Source organism: Triticum aestivum, chromosome 7B, assembly GCF_018294505.1.
Source record: "Triticum aestivum cultivar Chinese Spring chromosome 7B, IWGSC CS RefSeq v2.1, whole genome shotgun sequence".
Classification (NCBI taxonomy): Eukaryota; Viridiplantae; Streptophyta; class Magnoliopsida; order Poales; family Poaceae; genus Triticum; species Triticum aestivum.
In genome coordinates, this window is record NC_057813.1 from 493,848,055 (window position 1) to 493,870,151 (window position 22,097).

The window sequence follows — 22,097 nt, forward strand, 5'->3', positions numbered from 1 at the left end:
TTGTATAGGTGCGTGGGACTTTTGAGGAGCCTCCTACTGGATTGGTACCTTGGTTCTCAAAAACTGAGGGAAATACTTACGCTACTATTGCTGCATCACCCTTTCCTCTTCAAGGAAAACCAACGCAAGCTCAAGACATAGCAGTCGTCCTTCTCGAGCCATCTTTGATGCCCTATGTACACGATTTCCCTAGACCCGCCATCTTCCGTTGACGTTAGCTGCTGAGACGTCGTATCATCCATGCACCGCGTGCATCCGTAATATCCATGGTGAAGGAAATATGCCATAGAGGCAATAATAAAGTTGTTATTTATATTTCCTTATATCATGATAAATGTTTATTATTCATGGTAGAATTGTATTAACCGGAGACTTAGTACATGTGTGAATACATAGACAAAACATAGTGTCCCTAGTATGCCTCTACTTGACTAGCTCGTTAATCAAATATGGTTATGTTTCCTAACCATAGACATGTGTTGTCATTTGATGAACGGGATCACATCATTAGGAGAATGATGTGATGGACAAGACCCATCCGTTAGCTTAGCATTATGATCGTTACAATTTCATTGCTACTGCTTTTTTTCATGACTTATACATGTTCCTCACACTATGAGATTATGCAACTCCCAAATACCGGAGGAACACCTTGTGTGCTATCAAACGTCACAATGTAACTGGGTGATTATAAAGATGCCCTACAGGTGTCTCTGAAGGTGTTTGTTGGGTTGGCATCGAGCAAGAATAGGATTTGTCACTCCATGTATCGGAGAGGTATCTTTGGGCCCTCTCGGTAATGCTCATCACTATAAGCCTTGCAATCAATGTGACTAATGAGTTAGTTGCGGGATGAAGCATTACAGAACGAGTAAAGAGACTTGCCGGTAACGAGATTGAACTAGGTATGATGATACCGACGATCGAATGTCGCGCAAGTAACATACCGATGACAAAGGGAACAACGTATGTTGTTATGAGGTTTGACCGATAACGATCTTCTTAGAATATATAGGAGCCAATATGATCATCCAGATTCTGCTATTGGTTATTCATCGGAGATGTGTCTCGATCATGTCTACATAGTTCTCGAACCCATAGGGTCCGCACGCTTAACGTTCGATGACGATTTGTATTATGAGTTATGTGTTTTTGATGACTGGAGTTTGTTTGGAGTCCCAGATGAGATCACGGACGTGACAAGGAGTCTCGAAATGGTCAAGACATAAAGATTGATATATTGGAAGGCTATGTTCGGACACCGAAAAGGTTTCGGAATGGTTCGGGCGTTTTTGGAGTACCAGGAGGTTACCAGAACCCCCCCAGGGGATTAATGGGCCTTCATGGGCCTTAATGGAAGAGAGGAGGCAGAGGCCAGGTAGAGGCGCACGCGCCCCCTAAGCCCAAACCGAATTAGACTAGGGGAGGGGGCGCGGCCCCCCCTTTCCTCTTTCTCCTCCACCTCTTTCCCTCCCTCCCTTCTTGGAATAGGAAGGGAACTCCAACTAGGATTGGGAATCCTAATTGAGCTCCTCTATAGGCACGCCCCTCCTTGTCCGGCCTCCTCCTCCTCCCTCCTTTATATACCGGGGCAGGGGGCACCCCAAAACATGACAGTTGTTCTCTTAGCCGTGTGCGGTGCCCGCCTCCACAGCTTAACACCTCGATCATATCGTCGTAGTGCTTAGGCGAAGCCCTGTGCCGGTAGCATCATCATCACCGTCGCCACGCCGTCGTGCTAACGGAACTCACCCTCATCCTCAACTGGATCAAGAGTATGAGGGACGTCATCAAGCTGAACGTGTGCTGAACGCGGAGGTGACGTACGTTTGGTACTTGGATCGGTTGGATCGCGAAGAAGTTCGACTACATCAACCGCGTTACTAAACGCTTCCGCTTTCGGCCTACGAGGGTATGTGGACACACTCTCCCCTCTCATTGCTAGGACACACTCTTCCCTAACATATGGCACACCTGGCCAACAACATATCTGTAACCGAGATAGTCGTGCACCGTCGTGATCAACACGGCTCTCATATAGAAATACTCGCCTTTGCTGGCGTCCCATGTCTTGGCCGGTGTTTTCCATAACGTGTCTAACTCCTTTTGAAGTAGCCCCAAATACAGATTAATATTATTTCCTGGTTGTTTCGTCCCTTGAATCAGCATGATCATGTGTATGTACTTCAACTTCATGCACAACCAGGGGGATGTTGTACATCCATACAAACACGGGCCATGTGCTATGGTTGGTGTTCTGGTTGCCAAATGGATTCATTGCATCGGTACATGCGCCAAGCATGATGTTCCTTGCATCACATGCAAAATACCTATATTCTCCATTGAACGCTCTCCACTGGCTTCCATCCATGAGGTGTCTCAGCTTCGGATCATCTCCATCGTCGGGCTTTTTCCTTTCCGCGTCCCAACGCATGAGCTTTGCTTCCATGGGATCTACAAAATAACGTTGCAAATGGGGAGTGATTGGTAAGTACAATACAACTTTCTGGGGAGATTTCTTCCCGGCCTTCTTGTATCGAGAAGCATTGCACACTGGACAGCTGGTTTTTCCCGCGTGCTCCTTCCGATACATTATGCAATCGTTAATGCATGCATGGTATCTAAGGTGCGGCAGATCAAGAGGGCGCATGATTTTATTGGCCTCATCCACACTAGTAGGACATAGATTCCCCGCGGGAAGAACATCCTTTAGGTACTTGAGAAGCTCATCGAGGCTAGTGTTGGTCCATTTGTTTTTAGCCTTCGTCTTCAGAAGTTCGAGCATGAAACTCAAGGGGGTCACCTCGGGATCGCAACCATCATACAATGGAGTGTTCGAGTCTACCACCAGCTGCTGCGGCTTGGCATCCTCTCTAGAAGTAGCTCTATCAGTACTCGTCTCCTTGCGAAGAAGTTCTTGAACATGAGGGTCCCGCATGATTGAACTTAGTACCGACGAAGTCTGCAGCGTGGAGTCCATGTTTTCTCCGCCGCCATGTCTGGCCCCTTCTCCGCCGCGTCTGGCCCCTTCTCCACCGCCATGTCCGGCCTCTTCCCTGCCGCCATGTCCGGCCCCTTCTCCGACGCCATTATCGGTTATCTCTTCGTCTTGCCCCGTGTCATCATTGCCTGCCCCGTTGGCGTCCTCATCATCATCATCCTCATCTTCAATTATCCACCGAGTATAGCCATCCATGAAACCAGTCATGAGCAGGTGCGCCATCACATGACCATCCTCATAGGGGTCGAGCTAAACTCCTCCTTTGCATCTTCGACACAGACATAAAATCTCTGTCCGGTTATTTTCTTTTATGTCCTGCACCGCCGACCGCAACCACCTTTCCACTGACCATCATGAATGCCTACACGGTAATAATAAATAAATTGATTATAAAAATGCATGCATGCATCAAAAGTCATAGAAAAATTCGGCATGACCTTCCCTAAAAATAGGCCATATAGAGTTTGCCCGAAATTCACCGAAATGGAAATAACTCAACATTTCAGCAAAACATTGGCAACTCACAAGCACAATTCGGCAGCAACTCATGCCACACACACAATTTCCAGCATATCACGCGATTATGGCATATTGCCCGATTATGTCATATCGCACACATACACATATTTCCGTTCTTGAAAAAGCACAAATTTTAATCACCTATCTCGAGATCGAGCACAGTGATGATGATGTCAATCGGTGTTGCCACACACCTATGGAATGATCAAAAGTAGACAAAGCTTAATTACTTCTTGACAAGGCTAGATATACTTAGGGAGGTGCATAGGTCACTTCATTGTCTGCTAGATCTACCTAGCTAGTTTGGGAAGGAGATAAGTTCAACTAGTGAGGGGGAAGGGAAAAGAGAAAGGAGATGCATTAATGGAGGTGGTGTAGTTAGCTAGGAGTAATAAAGAGAGAGAAAGAGAGGTAGAAGAAGGAGAGTAATGGGGGGAGAGGTAGTGACGAAGAAGCAAAGTGAGGGAGAGAGGAGGTGGGAGCTAGGGGAAAGTGAAGGAAGAGAGGATGGGGGAGGGGGAGGAGGGGAAAAGGTGGTGGTTGCGGTTTAGAAGTAGCGCTGGGTGTAAAACACGCTACTGCTAAGAAGATAGCAGTAGCGCGTCCCTGGGAGAGGCGCTTCTATTAAGTGGGGCTCGCCATGTGGCCAGGTTCAAATTAGCAATAGCGCCCTACACAAAAAACGTGCTACTACTATTAAATTAGCAGTAGCGCCGCGCTACTGCTAAATCTAGCGTGGCGGGAATGGTGGGGTAATTTTAGTAGTAGCGTCACTTTTTCACGCCGCGCTACTGCTAAGTCGATAGTAATAGCGTGTTGTCATGACACACGCTACGGATAATTAGTAGTAGCGCCTCTTTCTATCCAGCGCTACTGCTAAGGTTCTGTGTATAAGGTTTTTGCTAGTAGTGATAGCACATAATGGCATTGTGAGTCGATGAAGAAGCCCGCCGCCGGCAAGGCCTTTATCGCTATGGCGCGTCGACTGGGGATCACCCCCACTCTCCTCGAGTCCCAAAGCTATCGCCAACCGTCGACATAGTCGAGGTCGTGCGCTAGATCTGCCACCATCAATCATCAAGCGCTTAACTGGAACTGTCATCCGCTCTCGCCCACCGATGGCGTCGTTAAGGACGACAACCACCAGAACAAGACCTAAACATCTCAACCTGATGGGTCGACAAAAGTCAGAGTTCACCGGCTCCTCGACGCTGCTATGGACGCCTCGAGACAAGACTTGAGCATGGGCATTATTTCTGGATGCATAATCGCCGTCATCGTCACAAACGACACTCCCCCGGATACGAAGCCTGCCCTACCCGTGTGCCAGAGCCAAATCACCGGGGTCCTCACCCCCTCCAATCATCGGGGAAGACAACAAAGGAGGCAGGGACCAGTGGCGTCGCGGACGAAGGCTGGGAGCATTGGGTCGCCAACCTAATCTCCTCTCTCGGGTGGTTGTTGGAGCGAAGCGGTAAGGAACAAAAGTACGTGATTATTGCATCCACTTGAAAGTGTTTCTTCCAGTTTGCACACACCTTTCTTTCATTGTGATGAGGATATAGGAAATTGTTTTCTTCCTCCTCTCCCATGCCCTAGGCGACATGAGCGATGTGGGCTGATCTATCCACCTCAATGGTGAGACCATGGCCTCCTCTCCCTCTATCTGTCACTTCGGTGACAGAAAGTGGCGAGACCCTACGGCTTTGGTCTGGTGCTAGTAGGGTTAGAAATAAATTTAGGTTTGTCTTCGGTCGGCAGTACTTAGTGGGATGGTGACAAACAAGGAATAAGGTCTTCTTGTCTTGTCCTCGTTCTGGTGGTTCTTCTTTGTATCATAGGGAGGCGTGTGGGGGATTGTGAATTCCCAGATCTACTTCTTCGGGTATGGACTTTTCTTCTACAGGTTTGTCTTAGTTGTGCAGTCATGCGTGTGAGACAACGTGGTTTAGGGTGGAGCGGGGGATATACGGCAAGGACTAAGCCGGCGACGATGTGGTACATTGACAACGCTTGTCTAGGAGTGAGAGAATATAGAGCAAATAGGGAGGGACATGGTGATAAATGCACGGGCTCCGTCTCAGTTTTGACTGGATCCGAGGTATCAAACTTCTACGTGACAACGTCCAGGCGCCCGCAAATCTCCCATACCTTCGCAGTTGTTCTGCGAAATTCACACGCCCAGAGGCATCAACAGACGTTTGGTGCATGACTTTGGATGGCCAAAAGAATTCCGGACAACATAGTAGTTCAGACGTTTAAGGTTGTTTGGTGCATGGTGTTATAGTTTCCCTAAGGGCAACTCTAACGCTGGGACACAAACAGACAACATGTCATCACCTCCCACAATGTTTAAGGGCTAGTTCTTTTGCTAGTTTCTAGAATAAGCTAAAATAAGCTACCCCTACCCAGCTTATTCTAGAAGCCCAAGGAAGATTTTTTTAGAAGCCTAATAGTTATGACTTGACTAGTAGGCTTCTAAAAGAAAAAAATGGTTCGGCTTCTAGAATAAGCTGGGTAGGGGCACCTTATTATGGAAACTCAAGAAAGCCAGCAAAAGAATTGGCCCTAAGGCGGTTTGGTGCACGTTGATGATAGCCTCTTTGGTGCATGATCACAACATGGCATCACCTCCCACATCTTTCGAGTGCTCTATGTTCTAGCAGGGTGCAGAACAATATCCCATCGAGATTGGAGCACACCAAAAGCACGCTCCACATCCTTACTAGCACTCTCTGTTCTTGGGCAAACCTAGCCATCTTCTCTCCTATGGGCTAGGAGATTGTCTTGACAATCGTAGATCACTGAGGATAGATACCATCAGCTAGGTAGTATCCCTTGTTGTATTGGTAGACATTGACCTCAAAGTCGACATCTAGTGTTGGCCTTTCGAAAGCCTAGCGAGAGCGCTGAAGCACGTTGATGTCATTGTGAAGACTCGTCATGCCACAAAAGAGTGCCAAAACCAGAGATTTTGCGATGCCACAACTTCAAGTATGACCGTGCAAGTTTTAACATGTCCCTTATATTGCCCCTGCCAAGCAAATAGATAGTTCTTTCTCTCCCAACGCGTAAAATATATGCTTCCAGGCATCCCCGAGAAGCCCCTCCGATTCATTTACAACTAACAAAGTTGTATTCGTAGAATTTGGTTCTCTCAAGTACTCCGGGCCAAACACTACAACCACATCTTTGCAAAACATGTACAATGCCTCAAGGTATGTGGACTCATTCATGCGCACGTACTCATCCACCAAAAGATCACCGGTAATTTCGTATGCAACCATCCAAATAGCTGCAGCACATTTCTCGTAAGAGGAGAAGACAACCTTTCCAAGGGCATTGGCCTTGCATTTGAAGTAATCATCATACCCCATCACTCCTCCTGAAGATGGTTAGATACATGGCTCGGCATCCGGAAGCATGGCCCGAGGTCGCCCCCCTAAACAATGGTCGCTAGCTCGAGATGTGCTCATTAACGACCAAAGTAGCAACCACCAATCCTCACCGTTGGACGATGAACATAGGACGTTGTTTAAAAAAGATACTCATCCAAGCTATCCGCAATTTCTCCTTCGGAGTGATGAATCCGCCTTGTGGGTGTGGAGGAACCTCGGCCGGGCAAACGGTCGAACACCTTGTGGGCGGCGACAGAGGTGGGTGTGGGCCAATCGTGGCCGATGAAGGGGGCCTTCTTGGCCTGTCACAGCAGGCTGTCCAAGCACACACGCTCCTACGGTGTCCGTGGCGGTAGAGGTGGTACGCTGCCGGCTACCGGCGCCCCCAGTGTCGGTGTGCCTTGTAGTACTCCGACGGCGGCAAGAAGCGGCCACAACGCCGACAAGAATGGGCGTCGGTGGTTGCGGTGGCAGTGGCCTAGTTGGTGGATGCCCCACGGGGGCTAGGGCGGTGGCGAATCGGCCGAAAGTGGGCGGCGGCTGCGTGGGCGATGGGGCCGGGGTGTTGGTGTGGAGGGGGAAAGGGCCAACAATGGTCGTTGTGCCACACACAGGTGTGCCCAGGGAGGACAAAGGGGGGCCTCACGGGCGTCCGTGGTGTGTCCGCGTGTGGACGTAAACTTTGTCCAAATTTGCATCGGCGTGGATCGGCGTGTTTTTTTCCTGCACAGACATGAACGGACGCGAATTGATGAAATTTGTCCTTGCGTTGGAGTTGCCCTAACAAACAAACAGAACTTAATGCAAGACTTTGTACATCGGTCTTTCTTTCTGTGTCACTCCCCATTGACTCAACTCCACGCCTTCATAGTTTTGTTTTGACTCTTGTACAGCCTCTCGTCTTTTTCTTCACACTGTCAAACACTCACACTACAATTATGTGAACTGACCGGATGGCTACTGATCTAGCACTAGAAACTAGAAAGTGATGAAGAAAGTTGGCCGGAATTTCCTGCGAGTAGGTGGAGAAATGCCTAGGAGATCGTTACTAGTCTAGCGTATCACCAAGTGATATAAAGTTAGATGTAGTTTGTTTTTGTCTGCAGCGAGCCACAAATGTCAAGATGAGTTCCGTGGAGTACACCTTGACACCAGCCGGGAGCATAAACGACACGCAAGTTCAATGCAGTGCTTCATTCTCCTTGCCGTTTTGATGTCACTCCTCACTCGCTACACTCCTGCCTACACTCCTGCTACTCCGAAGAGATGCCAGTGCAACATTTATTCACCTCCTGTTTTGTGACTTCTGTGAATCTTCTCGACATGAGGCTTTTAGAAATCCCCAAGTTGAGCAGTCTGGCAGAACCGAATCATGTGCATTTCTGGCTCGAGAAACAAATCTTATGCCTATTTCCGTAGCGGTGAATCTCATTCTTTTTCCACCATCGTGGTTTCATGCAGCACACGCAACGCCGGAGGCCGAATCTGTAGCGCCGGGCCAAGAAAGTCGGCCGGAGAAGTTGGCGCCACGCTTTATTCCCTTTGCCGTTTTGGTTTCGGCCCCTCGCTCCTACGGCCATGCGTATCCGGATGCCCCCTTCGTCTTCCTTGACCCGTCATGAATGCCCTGCGTTTCCATGCGCACTCGCGCGCCCGCAGACTTTCTCCGCAGAATATATGTGCTCGTGTCGTCCTGTGTGAATCTGTGTGCGCTGTCTTTACAGTTTGCATCCACCAGGAAACGCAGCGTAACCACAAGGTAGCTACTGCCAAAGTAAACGAGGGTCAACCGGAAGAAGGGGAAAAGGAGGATTCTGAGGCTGGTTGCATCCACACGCCAATACTTTACATCTGGCTCGCTCATACATATTGCGTTTCCTAGGTTATATCTCAAGATGTGATGGCCACTCTGGTCTTGCTAGTGCACACCGTTAGTCGAAAGCACTTGTCCAAAGTAACTTGGACAATAACAGGGGAAAGTGAAATGAACCGATCCTGTGAACCCACAAAGGAGCTATAAACATAGAGATTGCGCCCGGTTCCAAGATTAAATTAACCACTACTGTTGTGGACAGGAACATTTGGTCTATGGTCTATGGGTATATATACACACTATATGGAAGAAAAAAAGTAAAAAAAAAATCTGTTTTAAAAAAAACTTGACCTTCCATTGTACTTGTAAAAAAAACCCAAAAAAGATGTTGACTTTTAAAAAACAAAATTTTCGGTCAAAAAGTGTGAATAGGGACATATAACAGCAATAAATTATGTTTTTGCCCTGAAGTCAACGCTGGATTTTTATTCGTGAAAAGTTTAAATACAAGTGCAAAAGAAAGTCAAGTTTATTCTAAAAAAACTTCTAACTTCTTGACTTATTTTTATATAATTTTTTCTCATATCACGTGTATATACACCCAGGAAACAAAGGACATTTCCCCTACTGTTGTAATAAGCTAGCTAAAGCTGAAAAACACTACTCTTAGAGCATCTCTAGCATATTCCACAAAGCCGCGTCTCGCAAATATCATTTACGGGCGTCTTGTAAAAGGAATTACAACACTGCAAGGCCTCCACTGGAACATGTCCTCTAAATTCGTCTTGCAATTTTTTTGCGCGACAGGTTTAGAGGATCTGTTCCACGCGAAAGGCCTCGTGGTACCGCAAAAAAAATGATAAGACACATATTGACAAGTGCTTTGAAGATATACATGAACAAAATTTGGCCATACAAATGCTTTATATACATCAATAGTTCATCATATCCAAAATGATGTGCAACATACGAGGTAGCAAATTTAGCCATGCAAGTTGCACGATCAAACAAAATAACCACAACCGGTCATTAAGACATCAAGCAACATCCTCTTTGTTGCGAAGATCGTCGCCACCACCACCCGTCCTAACACCTTCATCGTCATCATCCACATTGATCAGAGAATAAGCACCACCATCTTCAACAACTTGGACCGAAGAATGAGCACCATCATCATCATGAACACCCCTTGCTGAAGCACGACCACCATTGCCAAAAGATTCACCACCACCACCACCCCAATGCCAAAGCCAATACCAACTCCAAATCCACCTCCACCACCGGATCACCGCGTTGAGTGACACACTCTCCCATGCTTGAATCAAGCACACATCCTCCATGTGAGGCGTATTGAAATCATCAAGGGGAGCACTCAAATCCACCGCATTCTCCGCCAACATTTCGGTATTGAGTGCATGTTTTGGCTACAAAATTCAACGCGCAAAACTCAAACAAGTGGTTCAAAGTCGAAGCAAAGATCACCGGAGCGTTTCAAGCAAAAGAACTTTTTTTACCTCCTGTAAATTTCATCAAACACGTGGTAGGCGTGACCGGTGGATTGGCCATGATTGGGGAGACCGTGGTCGGCTGGAGGCGGAGGAGGAGCCCAGCTTCTTGCAGCTACCACCTTATTCCTCGAGAGCTTTGCCCGCGCACCAGCCAGGACGGTGGAGGCGGTCTTCTTCCTCGCGCCGGAGGTCGTGATGGGTGGAACCGGACCGGGGGCAGAAGAAGATGGTGTCGTGCCGCCTACGCCCCCTTGAACGAGGTGATTGCCCTACCACTTCCTCTTGCCTGTGGCGGGGGTAGATATTGGGGCGACACCTGCATGCACGACAGAGGGAGGTGCGGGAGGACGGATCGCCGACATACTTGGTGGCGGCGGCGCATGATATGTGGTTGGTGGCGTGGAACTCCATCTGAGCGGTTGGTGGCGCGGCGAGGTCAGAGGCGAGATCGGTGGTGGCGGCGACACGGGAGATGGGAATGGAAGCGAGCGGAAGTTACTTCGCGCCAAGGATAGGGGGACCGACAAAAAGACCCGGACTATGTAGGATCCTGCAAAAAATATTGCAGGATAACCAATTTTGTGGGATCTGTTCGGGGCGGAAAAACCGCCTGCGTCCGCTATCGGTGTTTATTATTCAGAATGGCCCGTTTTACGGAATCTCCTATCTTGGGAGGGATTGTAATATTTATGGAGTGCCCTCCATATCGAGCCTTTCGGTCGTCATATATTGTGTCTCATAGCGAAAAGTGTCAATAGCTACCGGGCGCCATGTCTCTTGGTATTTGAAATTTTTGAGAAACACACTTTCGGTGCTCAAAAAAATCTCAAAACAAATACGTGAATACATACACATATTCCTAAGGCCCGGTAAAAATCTAGAAAAGAAATACTTTGTATTTGGGGAAGTACAAAAAAGAGAAAATTCTAACAGAAATGGCACCCTTTTCTCCTATGTACTGTCAGAAATTTGCTTTTTTTCCTATAGTGCAAAACAAAACGAAATTTCTACAGAAACATGCAACGGGTCTTCGAAATGTGTGTTTGTATCCCCGGGAAAATTTTCACATTTATTTGAAAGTTAAAAAACATGAATTTTAAAATGTTCAAATATAAAGAGCACTAGAGCTCAGGTGCTGCAAATTCGTCTCATAGTTGCTTTTTGGTGCTCGCTCATATGGCAGTTATGCATAATTTCGTGTGGCGCGAAGCAAACTTCAGGTGGCCCTCATCTCATGTGAGATGACAGAGAGAATGGGAAAAAGAATGTCCCCCTGATTACGGAGGCAGTAAATATCTAGGACCGGATCTTGCGAGTTGTCTCTCAAGCCTTGTTTGGATTGCACTCGGCTAGAGTTGCTCTTACATTTTACTCCCTCCGTTCGGAATTACTTGTCGTAGAAATGGATGTATCTAGAAAATACATCTAGATACATCCATTTCTACGACAAGTAATTTCGAACGGAGGGAGTACTTGCAGTGAAGGAGCGCTGTAAAGAAAAAGAGCACCTGATCTATCCACTTGCAACCCGGATACGGCTGTTAAAAAGCTACTCGAGGTTGGCTCTCTCTAGGCTCGGGTGGAGCATGAACAACGGCGCACGGGGCTTCCCAGTGCCGACGAAGAAACGACAGGGCCTCGGCGGGGAACAGGGGATCGCGCGCGGCAGGCCGCATCGTTCCACGGCCTTCGCAGTGTGTGTGCCGGTAAAGCGAGACGAAGCGACGCCCGTGACATGCCTGCGTTCCAGTGCGCGATGTCGAGTGACAGATAGCAGGAAGCAAGCGGACGAACGTAGTACAGTAGGTAGGTACTACTACGTACGGCACAGGTCCCGGCTCTGAGTCTGCCTGCGCACTACGATCCCAGCCAGCCACGATGCGAACGCTTTTTCGGGCCTGTGGAAGCCACGTTTTCCGCGCAAGCCCGTATCGGCAATTCGGAGTTGGCGCTAGCAGATGGTCCAACGGCACAGTGGATTTTGTTTTTTTCTCGTGCTGGATTTTTTTACCTAAGGGAAACGGGGTAATATCCTCGCGCGTTTCGGAGCGTTGTGCTGGATCTGATCGTCCCAGTTGGACCTGTCATCTTCGCACGTCGCCGTCACACATTCCACGAGATAATAGGACCGCGTCCGTGTCTGTGCGTCTGTCGACTTCTGTATCCATCCTAGACCTGGCCATGGGAAGCCCGACCCGGCCCGGCCCGGCCCGAAAAAGCCCGACCCGGGCCCAGGCCTGTCGTTTTTGAATTTCTCTGAAGGTCGGGCCGGGCCGGCCCGAAGCCTAACAGGCTTTTACATGTTCGGGCCAGGCTCGAGCCCAAAAAATAGGCCCGATGGCCGGGCCGGGCCGGGCTCGGGCCTAGGTTTTTTTCATCGGGTTTGGCTAGGCCCGGCCCGAAGCCTGGCCCGCCCGAGGTATGGCCAGGTATAATCCATCCACATTCACATCACGGAGCTCCCCCCTTTTTTTAGGGGAGCTCCCTTTTTTCTGAGTGGCACATTATGGAGCTCCTATTCTCCGAGTCGTGCGGTGGAAAGCAACATAACCCACACCCATCTCTCCTCACGCGCAAATTTGGCCTAGCCCATGTGTTGTTTTCTTTCTTTCTTTCGTATGTTTTAAATTTTTAATTTATTTCATTTCCTATTTTCATTGCATCCTTCGGAATTTAAACAAAAACATAATCTAAAAAAGTTCCAAATTTTAAAAATGTTTCTGGTTTTAAAAAATGTTCACAAAATGTAAAATGTTATGAATTTCAAATAATGTTCACCGATTATATGAACTAAAAACATTCATTAATTTGAAAAAGAAATTAGAATATGTTCGCCAATTCAAAAAATAGTCATCATTTAAAAAATGTTTGTCAAGTTCATAAAATCTTTATGAATTTTAGATAAAAATCGACAACTGAATGTTCATGAATTTAAAAATTGTTCCCCAATTTCAATATATGTTTTCCCATTGAAAGAATATACATGGATTCAGAAAATGTTGGAAAAGTTTGAAACTAATTCATGAATTTCCGAAAAATATTGGCGATTCGATTTTATTTCACCAATCTAAAAAATTGTCCACAAATTACAAAAATTCTTCGCCAATTAAAATATGTTCATGAATTTTAAAAGTTAGTGAATGTTTTGCTAAGTTGTAGAAAAAAAAATCATGAATTAAAAAAATGTTCGCCAATTCAGAAATTGCTCCCGAATTTAAAAAGTAAAATAAATAAAAACATGTAAGAACGCAAATAAAAAACGAAAAGAAAAGAGAGAAATAGAAGAAAAGGCTGGAAAGGAAAAACACAGAAAAAGCAAAAAAAAAACTGTCCAAGCAACCTTTTGAAAATCGGCTGAAAAGGAGACCAAAAAAACTCGATAATGTGCCGGTCCATGTAGCATGTGTACGCTCACGGGGGGGGTGGGGTGTGCGTTTCGTTGGTATCCATCAAACCGTGTGTTAGTTAAACAGGATTCGCCCCCATCACATGCAAATGTCGCGAACTTGGACCCGGTCGACTCTATGGTCACAGAAGTTTTGATTCCAAAAATTTGGCCTAACAGATTCTGGCAGTTGATGGAAGAACAGTTGATTCCACACTAGGGCTATATGGGGAGCGCTAGACAGGCCTGCCCAATATGGGGTTCCTAGGCGCAGGTTTTCTGTTGTTTTTTGTGTGTGTGCGTTTTTTGTGTTGGTTTCCTTCCGGCTTTTTTGGTTTTTGGTTGTCATTTTATGGTCTTCACTGGTTTTTTCATAGGTATTTTTCAACACATATCTACTTTTTAATACACATTGTGCATTTTTATATACTTTTGAAACATTTTTATACACGTTGAATGTTTTGGAAATACATGATGTATACTTTTTCAAACATGTTAAACATTTTTTTAATGGCATGGACCATTTTTTAAAACCTACGTGAATGTTTTTTTACATTGCATAAACATTTGAAAGATATCATAAACATATTTTTTCAAACACGTGAACATTCTTTTAAAATGCCACATAAATTTTCCCAAATGGTATAAAATATTTTTTGAACTATGCGAACATTTTTTTACATTGTATAAACACTTTTTTTAAAGTGACACGTACATTTGTCTTGAATGGTATCAAGATTTTGGAAAGTTATGTGAATTATTTTTTACACTAGTTAACATTGTTCGAATGAGCGATGAACATTTTTTAAATTAATTATTTTTCCCATTAAAGGAACATAAGTATAAGCCATAAAACAAAACAAAAAAACAAGCGGTAGCGAACCAGCGCCTCCTCCCGCGCTGGCCCGGCTCATTTAGGGAGCATTGCAGGCGACCCTACACACGGGGTTGCTATAAGCGATATCTAGACACGCCCCTCATTCCATGCAATTGCATTTGTTTTTTTTTTCAGCCAGAAATCCAACAGTAAACAGTGATGAAGGGACGAGCAAGCTAGTTTACAATCAGCTAAATACACGAAGAAAGTGCGGCAGACATAAATTAAGAGGATCTGTTTCTAAAACAAAGATTAAGTTTCCAAATCAAATGTATTTGGCCATTCTATTGTGAACAGCATTCCTGCTCGTGACATTTTTCATGTTTTTTTTTAGTGAATGGCATTTTTCATGTGAACAGTATCAGCTCGCGACATTGGATTGTAGCAAGATATACAGCCGGTGTCCTCGTTGGAGATGCACTCCACTTCCTCCTTGGTAGTGGGCTGATATGTTCATGAACAACAGATTTCCAAGTATGACTTGGTTGGAAAGTGCATAACCATCTAGTGCTACGGAACAGAGTAGAACAACAAAGTTACTAGTAGTTCTCAGAAGGAACATATTTTCACCCTAGGCAGATGCAACGGCGGTACATACGTTTGTCTTGGTTACAAACATTCTCGATTGGGAGAACATGGCGTGCATTGAATGAAACAAATAACACGCCAACAACACAATTGTCACTGCAACTTATTCCAACTATGATCTTTGCAGTTCACAAGACAATGATGTATGAACGGCGATTTCCTTGGACACATTACATTTGGAAGAGAACAAGAGGTATTTTTAACTTTGGAGGGCCGGGCCGTCCAGTTTGTCCTTTGTTTTGTGTAGGAAGTTAAAGCAAGGATGCTCCAGGACCAAAGGCGGCATATCAACATCTGTTACCTCGAATTTCTGCGCACACTTCTGAAGGTCATGCAGCGAAAATGGAATGCTGCAATGAGATGTGCCGTGAACAATAAACATTTGTGAGCAGGCTTTAAGAAAACAGAGTGACTTGTTGAACATGGAAGAGGAAAATAAACCTTCCATCAGCATCAAATAAGAAAGGAACGACCACTCCATTTTCTGATTCTTCAGTCATAATTGTTTTCATACTTGTGATTACCTGCAGTTTGTTTTCTTTTGTCAGAAATATGTGAAACTTGAACAGACTGGCAAATTACTAACTAGAACAGGCTACCTCTGACGAAACTGTTTGGGTGCCAAATTTATCATCCCGATACATCGTACTGATACGGTATATCTGTGCTATGCTAAGGACCTGAAAGTTTGTAAAACGAGTGATAAGTTGTCCAATAGGTGTTGATGAGTGACTAAACTTAACTGATTGCAAATACCACTTACAGGGCACAAATCGTTGGTGATCTCTTCCAGTGTTTTCTTTGGCTTTTCAATAATAACCTAATGCTAATATTCGTTAGATTATCCAATGTTTACCCATAAAATTGCAAATCAAACACCCCATCCCTCGGACAGCACCGGCACTTACAAGGAATTCAACAGCCTGCCTAATGTGCTTCAGTTCTTCCCAGGAACAGCCTGCATACTATGTGTACCATATCATTAGCATACAGATTAAAATGTCTAGAAAAAATTCATCCATACCTCTTCAGTCGCATCAATGATCCACTGTTCTAACTCTGCCAATCCAGCCTTGACATATTCTCCGTGGCTAAATGAACAGCACTCTCCTCGGAGAAGCACGCTACAAGATACAGAGTATCATAGGAGCCTTAAGGGGGAAAGTACAATGAAGCACAGAGCTCGGGAAGGATTAAATTTTACCTCATGAACAACTGGACATTAATGAATGAAAATATTTGACCGAACAGCTTGCAGATTAAGAATGAAGGAACCTGTACAATATCGATAGAGCACATGTCAGTGCACATCGTTACTTAAAAGCATTATGCAATAACTCATTCATGCTTAGGTTACATACATAATTGGATTTCAAAACACCCAGGTAGTTTGTTATTATTTTCACAATACTCTGCCAATGGCCGATCTGCTGGGCCAAGACGTTTGCAACAGAAGCTCCATGAGTCCGACTTATGCGAGCTGTTCTCGGTGCCTGCAAAGAAAAGTGTCGGTAAAACAAAACCTTGAGGCTCACCTTTATTTTATACATCAAATAATTTCTAGTACAATTTGTTCATACCTGAATGCAATGACCAAGAAATGGAGATATCTCTCTCTTCAAATTGTCTCTTATCATTCGATACGTCTTCTCAAGGTAAGCTGTGAGCTGTTGCTTGAAAAGAAGAGCAGGATGGGCTTCAATAGCTTGCTGGAGATTGATCTTTTTGATCATACCAAATATACTGCTTTGTGGTGAATCTCCAGTTCTCTTATGTTTTCACAAACAATGAACAGACATGTCTTCAGCGAAATAAACGAGAGTAAGAAACTGGAAAGAAGAAAGATGTGTTACCATGAACCGTTGTCTCTGAGGAGCTGCTGCACTTGATTCGGATGTTCGTTGCATAAGTCGGAGTAACGCGAATGAATTGGAGAGCCAATATGCAACTGTTTCGTTATTATCCTGGTCCTGTAGAAACTAAAGAAGTAGAACGTAATTAAACAGCATGGGCAAGGTAATGAACGCTATTCACATAATTAGCATGTTGTGTGAAAAAAAAACATAATTAGCATGCAATCAATATCCTACCTAATATCATCATGCGATTAATATTCTTCCAAATATCAACGTGTATTGCACTTACGCATTTACTAGTAACTGGCGATAATAGAACAGGCATATCATCATGTTGCCAGGTGTGCTACAGTGCTTAACGTGGGCAAGGTAATGAACCGAACTTGCTGAGTTTTTACAGTTCCCTTAAATCAGAAATGGTGCAAACAAGACTCGGACGTCTGCAAACACATGAAGTTGTCTGACTTTTCATCCTGCCACATGGGATAATTTTTGATGTGTCTGCTAAAGGAAATGCATTAATATCAACAAGATACAATTACACCTTGCCTCTGCACCAACACGATATCAAGAGCTAGTCAAGATACCGAGGATACACATATACACAGCCAAAGTATTAACAAAGAAAGAAAAAAAGCAATCAATGGAACAACTGCAGCAAATATCAGCATCAGCCAGCAATGATGGCACCCTAAAGTAATAGGAGAGGTGCTCCAACAATGACCCCGAGATTCGCCAACACGTATGCGTCCAGGGCCACCTCAATGCTCCAGCCGTGAGGGCTCCTACTGCACAAGGAGGCGAGCCCGACGTCGCCATCCACCAGGCAGGCTTTGCCCATGGCTTCCTCCAGCAGCGGCGAGGTGCGCGGGAAGCCAAACTAAGCATGAGTAGAATAACTTATTCTACACCCCTAGTAAGAAGTGTACAAAATATATTAATCTTTCGAATACAGTTTTACTACCACTGTAGTAAATTAGTGACTTGGATAGTTTTTTTTCTTCTGAATTACCACTTTGTGTACACATTTTTACTAAATTTTGTATACAATTTTATTAGAGGTGTAGAATAAGTATTCTACACTCACACTTAGTGTATTCGAATATTACGACTAAAAATGAGGTTTGAGACTACCTCTAGTGCACTCCCAATTAAGTGAATAATACGGTCAAAGGATGAGGTCGTCTGTGACTCAAAAGTTCTCCACTGAACAAAACATTTATATATGAGAACTGCAGCAATGGGCTTTCCCGCACAATACCCAAGGTCTTTTTCCAAACATTCAACCAGCGTGTATTCATTATCCTACAGAAAGGTTAGCATCAGTCCATCAGATATACATGGGCGCAGAACAGATTTAAACAAAAACAAATATTCTGTTATATAGTAATGGCAGGAGGAAAACCTTGTCAGAAATGTTTGGTCTTCCTAGAAGTTTTCCCTGGAGATACAAACAGATTCAAAGAGGTGAGAGAGAGACAGAGTCATCAGGCAATCATCTACAACAAGAGGGCCAGAGTCATTAGGCACAAATATAATGACTTTTGAGTACTGCAGCAGATTTGCTTGCTTCAGAGAGGTGACGGAGACATGCAGACAGAAGGTAAAGAAGCTTCACACTGATAATGGGATGGAATTATGTTCTAATGAGTTGGAATTGTATTGCGGACTACATGTGCTATTTTTTGTTTGTAGCCACAACTGGTTATGTGAGGTTACTTCCATTGCTCTATCCATTTAGAAAATAACTCATGACTTCACCAAGCAGACACTCAGTTTTGAAGTGAAGCATGAAGAGAAGCCAAACTCTCAGAAGGTTTTAGATGGCAAAGGTTTTGCTGAAACTTTCAGATTCGTGTATTTCCGTCTTCACCGATGTACCCCACCCTCATTTGTACATCTCATGTTTCTACCTCATTTGATCATGACATGCTTAATTAATGCAAGACATCATCATCCTAATGCTTTATTTTATTCGCAATCTATGGGAGAGTCAGAGGGGCTTGAAAATTCTGTTCAAAGGAATTTACCTGAGAGCCTTCAGACTGCTGCGGATTCAATGTTCCTTGGACTGCAGGTACATGAATAACCGGCAACTTTACCTTGTGCACCACACTGATTGGCATTTTGTCAAAAGTCTGTCCAGGGATAGGCTTAGATGTCACTCTATCCTCCCTCACCATGACTGCAGGCACATGAATAACCGCCAACTTTACCTTGTGCACCACACTGATTGGCATTTTGTCGAATGTCTGTCCAGGGATAGGCTTAGATGTCACTCTATCCTCCCTCACTATGATGCTTTCTACAAGGAATTGATCATTGCACTGCAACTCCCCTCTCGTTTCCATTGTTACAACTAAATAAGTCATCTCCCGTGGCAACAGGAATCTGCCAGCCGGTTCAATGCAGTACTTGTTTGTTGCCCCCGTAACCTTAAAATGAAATGCAATACATTCATTTGTTTTATTAGTTAGCTTTACGAGGCAACGGATCTGCTTGTCTGAATCCAAGCTAAAGCTGAGCTCCAAGGGGTGGATATCAAGCAACTCTCTTGGGCCGGACCTAATCTGCATATACAGAAGAACTCCTGGCATTAATGATACAGTAAATGATGTTATGATCAACTTCGTTTGAAGAGATTAATTAGACCACTTCTTGTTAGCACTTCCACATTAGTCCACGATCTAGATGCAAATACTGAAATATAATTCATCCGTTTCTTTGACAAATGTCATTCTGGCTCCAAGTTTTATTCCTAATTATATTTCATTCCACAATTTCGAGATAATTGTGTATCTTCTCTTTTGTCTACCACTATACCACTCTTCTGGGCTCTCTGGCTATTGCCAACATCATTTATTGTAGACTAGCAAGACGACACATACAAAAAGTAATACTCCCTCCGTCCCAAAATAAGTGTCTCAACTTTGTACAAGCTCTAGTACAAATTTGTACTAAGCTCAAGACACTTATTTTGGGACGGAGGGAGTATATGCCTAATACTGGGCTCTCTGTCTACCACTACGGAGTAACGTTTTAAACTTTTAGGCAAAAAGCATGTGTTGCCGGTCAAGTGATTGTACCTGGGCTGCCGTTGGCGTTACCTCATTGCTAACATTGCAATCCATACCTCCCAATCCTTGAAGCATCTTGATGACTTTAGTGATTGTAGGTCTTTTAGCCCGTGAAGGATTCATGCATTTTAGACCTACCTGAATGCATCTCCTTATTTGTAGGCAATCTGTCTCTAAGGATGTATACCCTGGTGCTTTCTACAGCGTATCTCTCCATTTTTCAAGCTCCTGTGGAATCAGAAAATGATTGTTAGCATCTTCATACAATAATAAATGTACTTCCCGGAGTGTTCAAGAAAAAAAAAACTCTATCTTGAAAAGTGAAAAGGATTTCACTTACAGTCTCAATGAATTCCTCCAAAGGAGGAATATTATCTGGGTACTTCCTTTCTCCTGTTACTACCTCCAAGATTATTACACCCAGACTGAATATATCTGACATAGTTCCGAGTATACCTTGTAGGTATTCTGGGGGCATGTATCCTCTGCAAACAAAATAGTATAATCGTTGAAGTGTTAAGATAACTTAAACGAAATAGATTATCATGCAGCATTTCACTTACAATGTCCCGTTAACTTCCATAGTGCACACAGTTCCTTGTTGATCAAGAAGACGTGACAGACCAAAGTCTGCAAGTTTGGGCTCCAAAGCATCATTGAGCAGTAAGTTAGCGGGTTTTAGATCTAAGTGAATGATAGGCCCGTCAGTTTGCTCGTGAAGGTACTGTAAACCACTGCAGGTCCCCTCAATTATTTTGTAGCGTGTGTGCCAATCAAGTCGAGAAGATTTATCTGAATCTTTAACCAAAAGGAGAGCCTTCGTCAATTGTTATCTGAGAATCTATCATGGATGTGCTATACATAATATATGAAAGGACTTAAATAATCTATTGTATACTATCCTTTCACATTCATTAAAATACTGAATGAAAAGAAGAAAAATACAGGACATCACACAATTACTGTACCTGAAAGAAACTCGTCAAGACTTCCATTAGGCAGATACTCCAGGCAAAGCAAACTTTCTGCCTTCCCAGCAAAAACGTATTTCCCATTGAGAGGGAAGTGTTCGTTTTCTATTTCATAGCAGTAGCCTACTAATCGTACTATATTTGGATGCTCAAGTCTCATCAGAAGATCAACCTCATTCTCAAATTGCTTTTGTGACATTGGGTTCAAAAGCTTCTTCACAGCAACTATTTCCCCATTCGGTTGCACGCCCTGTTGAAGTTATGTTGTTAGCATGAATATATGGTTTTGTATCAACTGTAATTTCAGCAAAACTATAAGCTCACCTCATATACCACACCGAAACCACCTTTCCCAAGTACTCGCGAGAAGTTCTTTGTGATATCTTTTAAGTATTGTAATGGCAATTTGTGTGGTTTTGAACCACAGTCACCATCCATCTTGATTTTCAGAATGCCCAAACAGTGTTACATATAACAGCAAACGGGCTTGTATTGACTAGAGGGCACAGTGCCTTCGATAATTCATGGTCCGCAACCTGTTAGCCAAAGAGTTCTCTTGAACAAGATAACTTGACAACAAAATACAATAATGACACTAGCTACAAAATACACTTTTTATGTGCTCTTTGTCGACTTAGAATATAAAACTACTTCCCAGATGACTAATGAATATGTAGCTAGTAGCTTGCAAATCTGATAGTAAGACACCATGCAAGCTGAATCTGGAATGAACATGCCTATGCAGCTAGAAATTTGAAGGCATGGTTTTTTTTTTCCTTCTTTTTTCGAGGGAAATTTCAGACACGGCTTTTTTTTAGCATACTCAAGATATGATCTATAAGACTAAAGATAGTGAATGGTGATGAACTGATAACAGTATATGGCTCAACCCACTTTTGGATCTGGGGAACTAAGAGGCACATTCTGAAGGATGCAAATGAGAACATTAACTAGCATGCATAAACGATAAGTACTGCCCATTATGCTAAGGAGCATGTTGGTGAAGTAGAGAAGAGATTACAACCAACCTAGAGAAGGCCCTGCATGTTTCCAGATATGCCGATCGTGGAAAGCGTGGATTAGCTGCAATGGAACTAATCTGAA

General features: G+C 44.2%; 3 protein-coding genes across 4 annotated transcripts; all 3 read right to left on the minus strand.

Annotated features, from left to right (window-relative positions):
• Positions 1-15,081: 15,081 nt before the first annotated feature.
• On the minus strand, positions 15,082-17,064 carry LOC123160664 (myosin-9-like). Its single transcript, XM_044578493.1, has 10 exons — positions 16,943-17,064; positions 16,670-16,858; positions 16,451-16,582; positions 16,294-16,364; positions 16,114-16,213; positions 15,998-16,054; positions 15,853-15,909; positions 15,689-15,769; positions 15,531-15,613; positions 15,082-15,439 (listed from the first exon to the last, which is right to left on the minus strand). The coding sequence occupies exons 1-10, from the start codon at positions 16,994-16,996 to the stop codon at positions 15,289-15,291; spliced, it is 975 nt and encodes a 324-aa protein (XP_044434428.1). The 5' UTR covers positions 16,997-17,064; the 3' UTR covers positions 15,082-15,288.
• Positions 17,065-17,636: 572 nt separating this feature from the next.
• Positions 17,637-19,861, minus strand: LOC123158095 (vesicle-associated protein 2-2-like). Its single transcript, XM_044576222.1, has 4 exons — positions 18,976-19,861; positions 18,351-18,386; positions 18,080-18,250; positions 17,637-17,825 (listed from the first exon to the last, which is right to left on the minus strand). Exons 1-4 carry the CDS (start codon positions 19,540-19,542, stop codon positions 17,637-17,639), a joined length of 963 nt encoding a protein of 320 aa, XP_044432157.1. The 5' UTR covers positions 19,543-19,861.
• On the minus strand, positions 19,351-21,621 carry LOC123160665 (cysteine-rich receptor-like protein kinase 40). 2 transcript variants are annotated; one of them, XR_006480281.1, is made up of 6 exons: positions 21,318-21,621; positions 20,991-21,243; positions 20,586-20,820; positions 20,363-20,507; positions 20,032-20,250; positions 19,351-19,515 (listed from the first exon to the last, which is right to left on the minus strand). XR_006480281.1 is itself a non-coding variant. In XM_044578494.1 (5 exons), exons 1-5 carry the CDS (start codon positions 21,429-21,431, stop codon positions 20,221-20,223), a joined length of 777 nt encoding a protein of 258 aa, XP_044434429.1. In that variant the 5' UTR covers positions 21,432-21,621; the 3' UTR covers positions 19,861-20,220. The 2 variants fall into 2 exon arrangements, 1 of the variants encoding a protein (XP_044434429.1); XM_044578494.1 differs by lacking the exon at positions 19,351-19,515 and having other exon boundaries at positions 19,861-20,250.
• Positions 21,622-22,097: the final 476 nt, after the last annotated feature.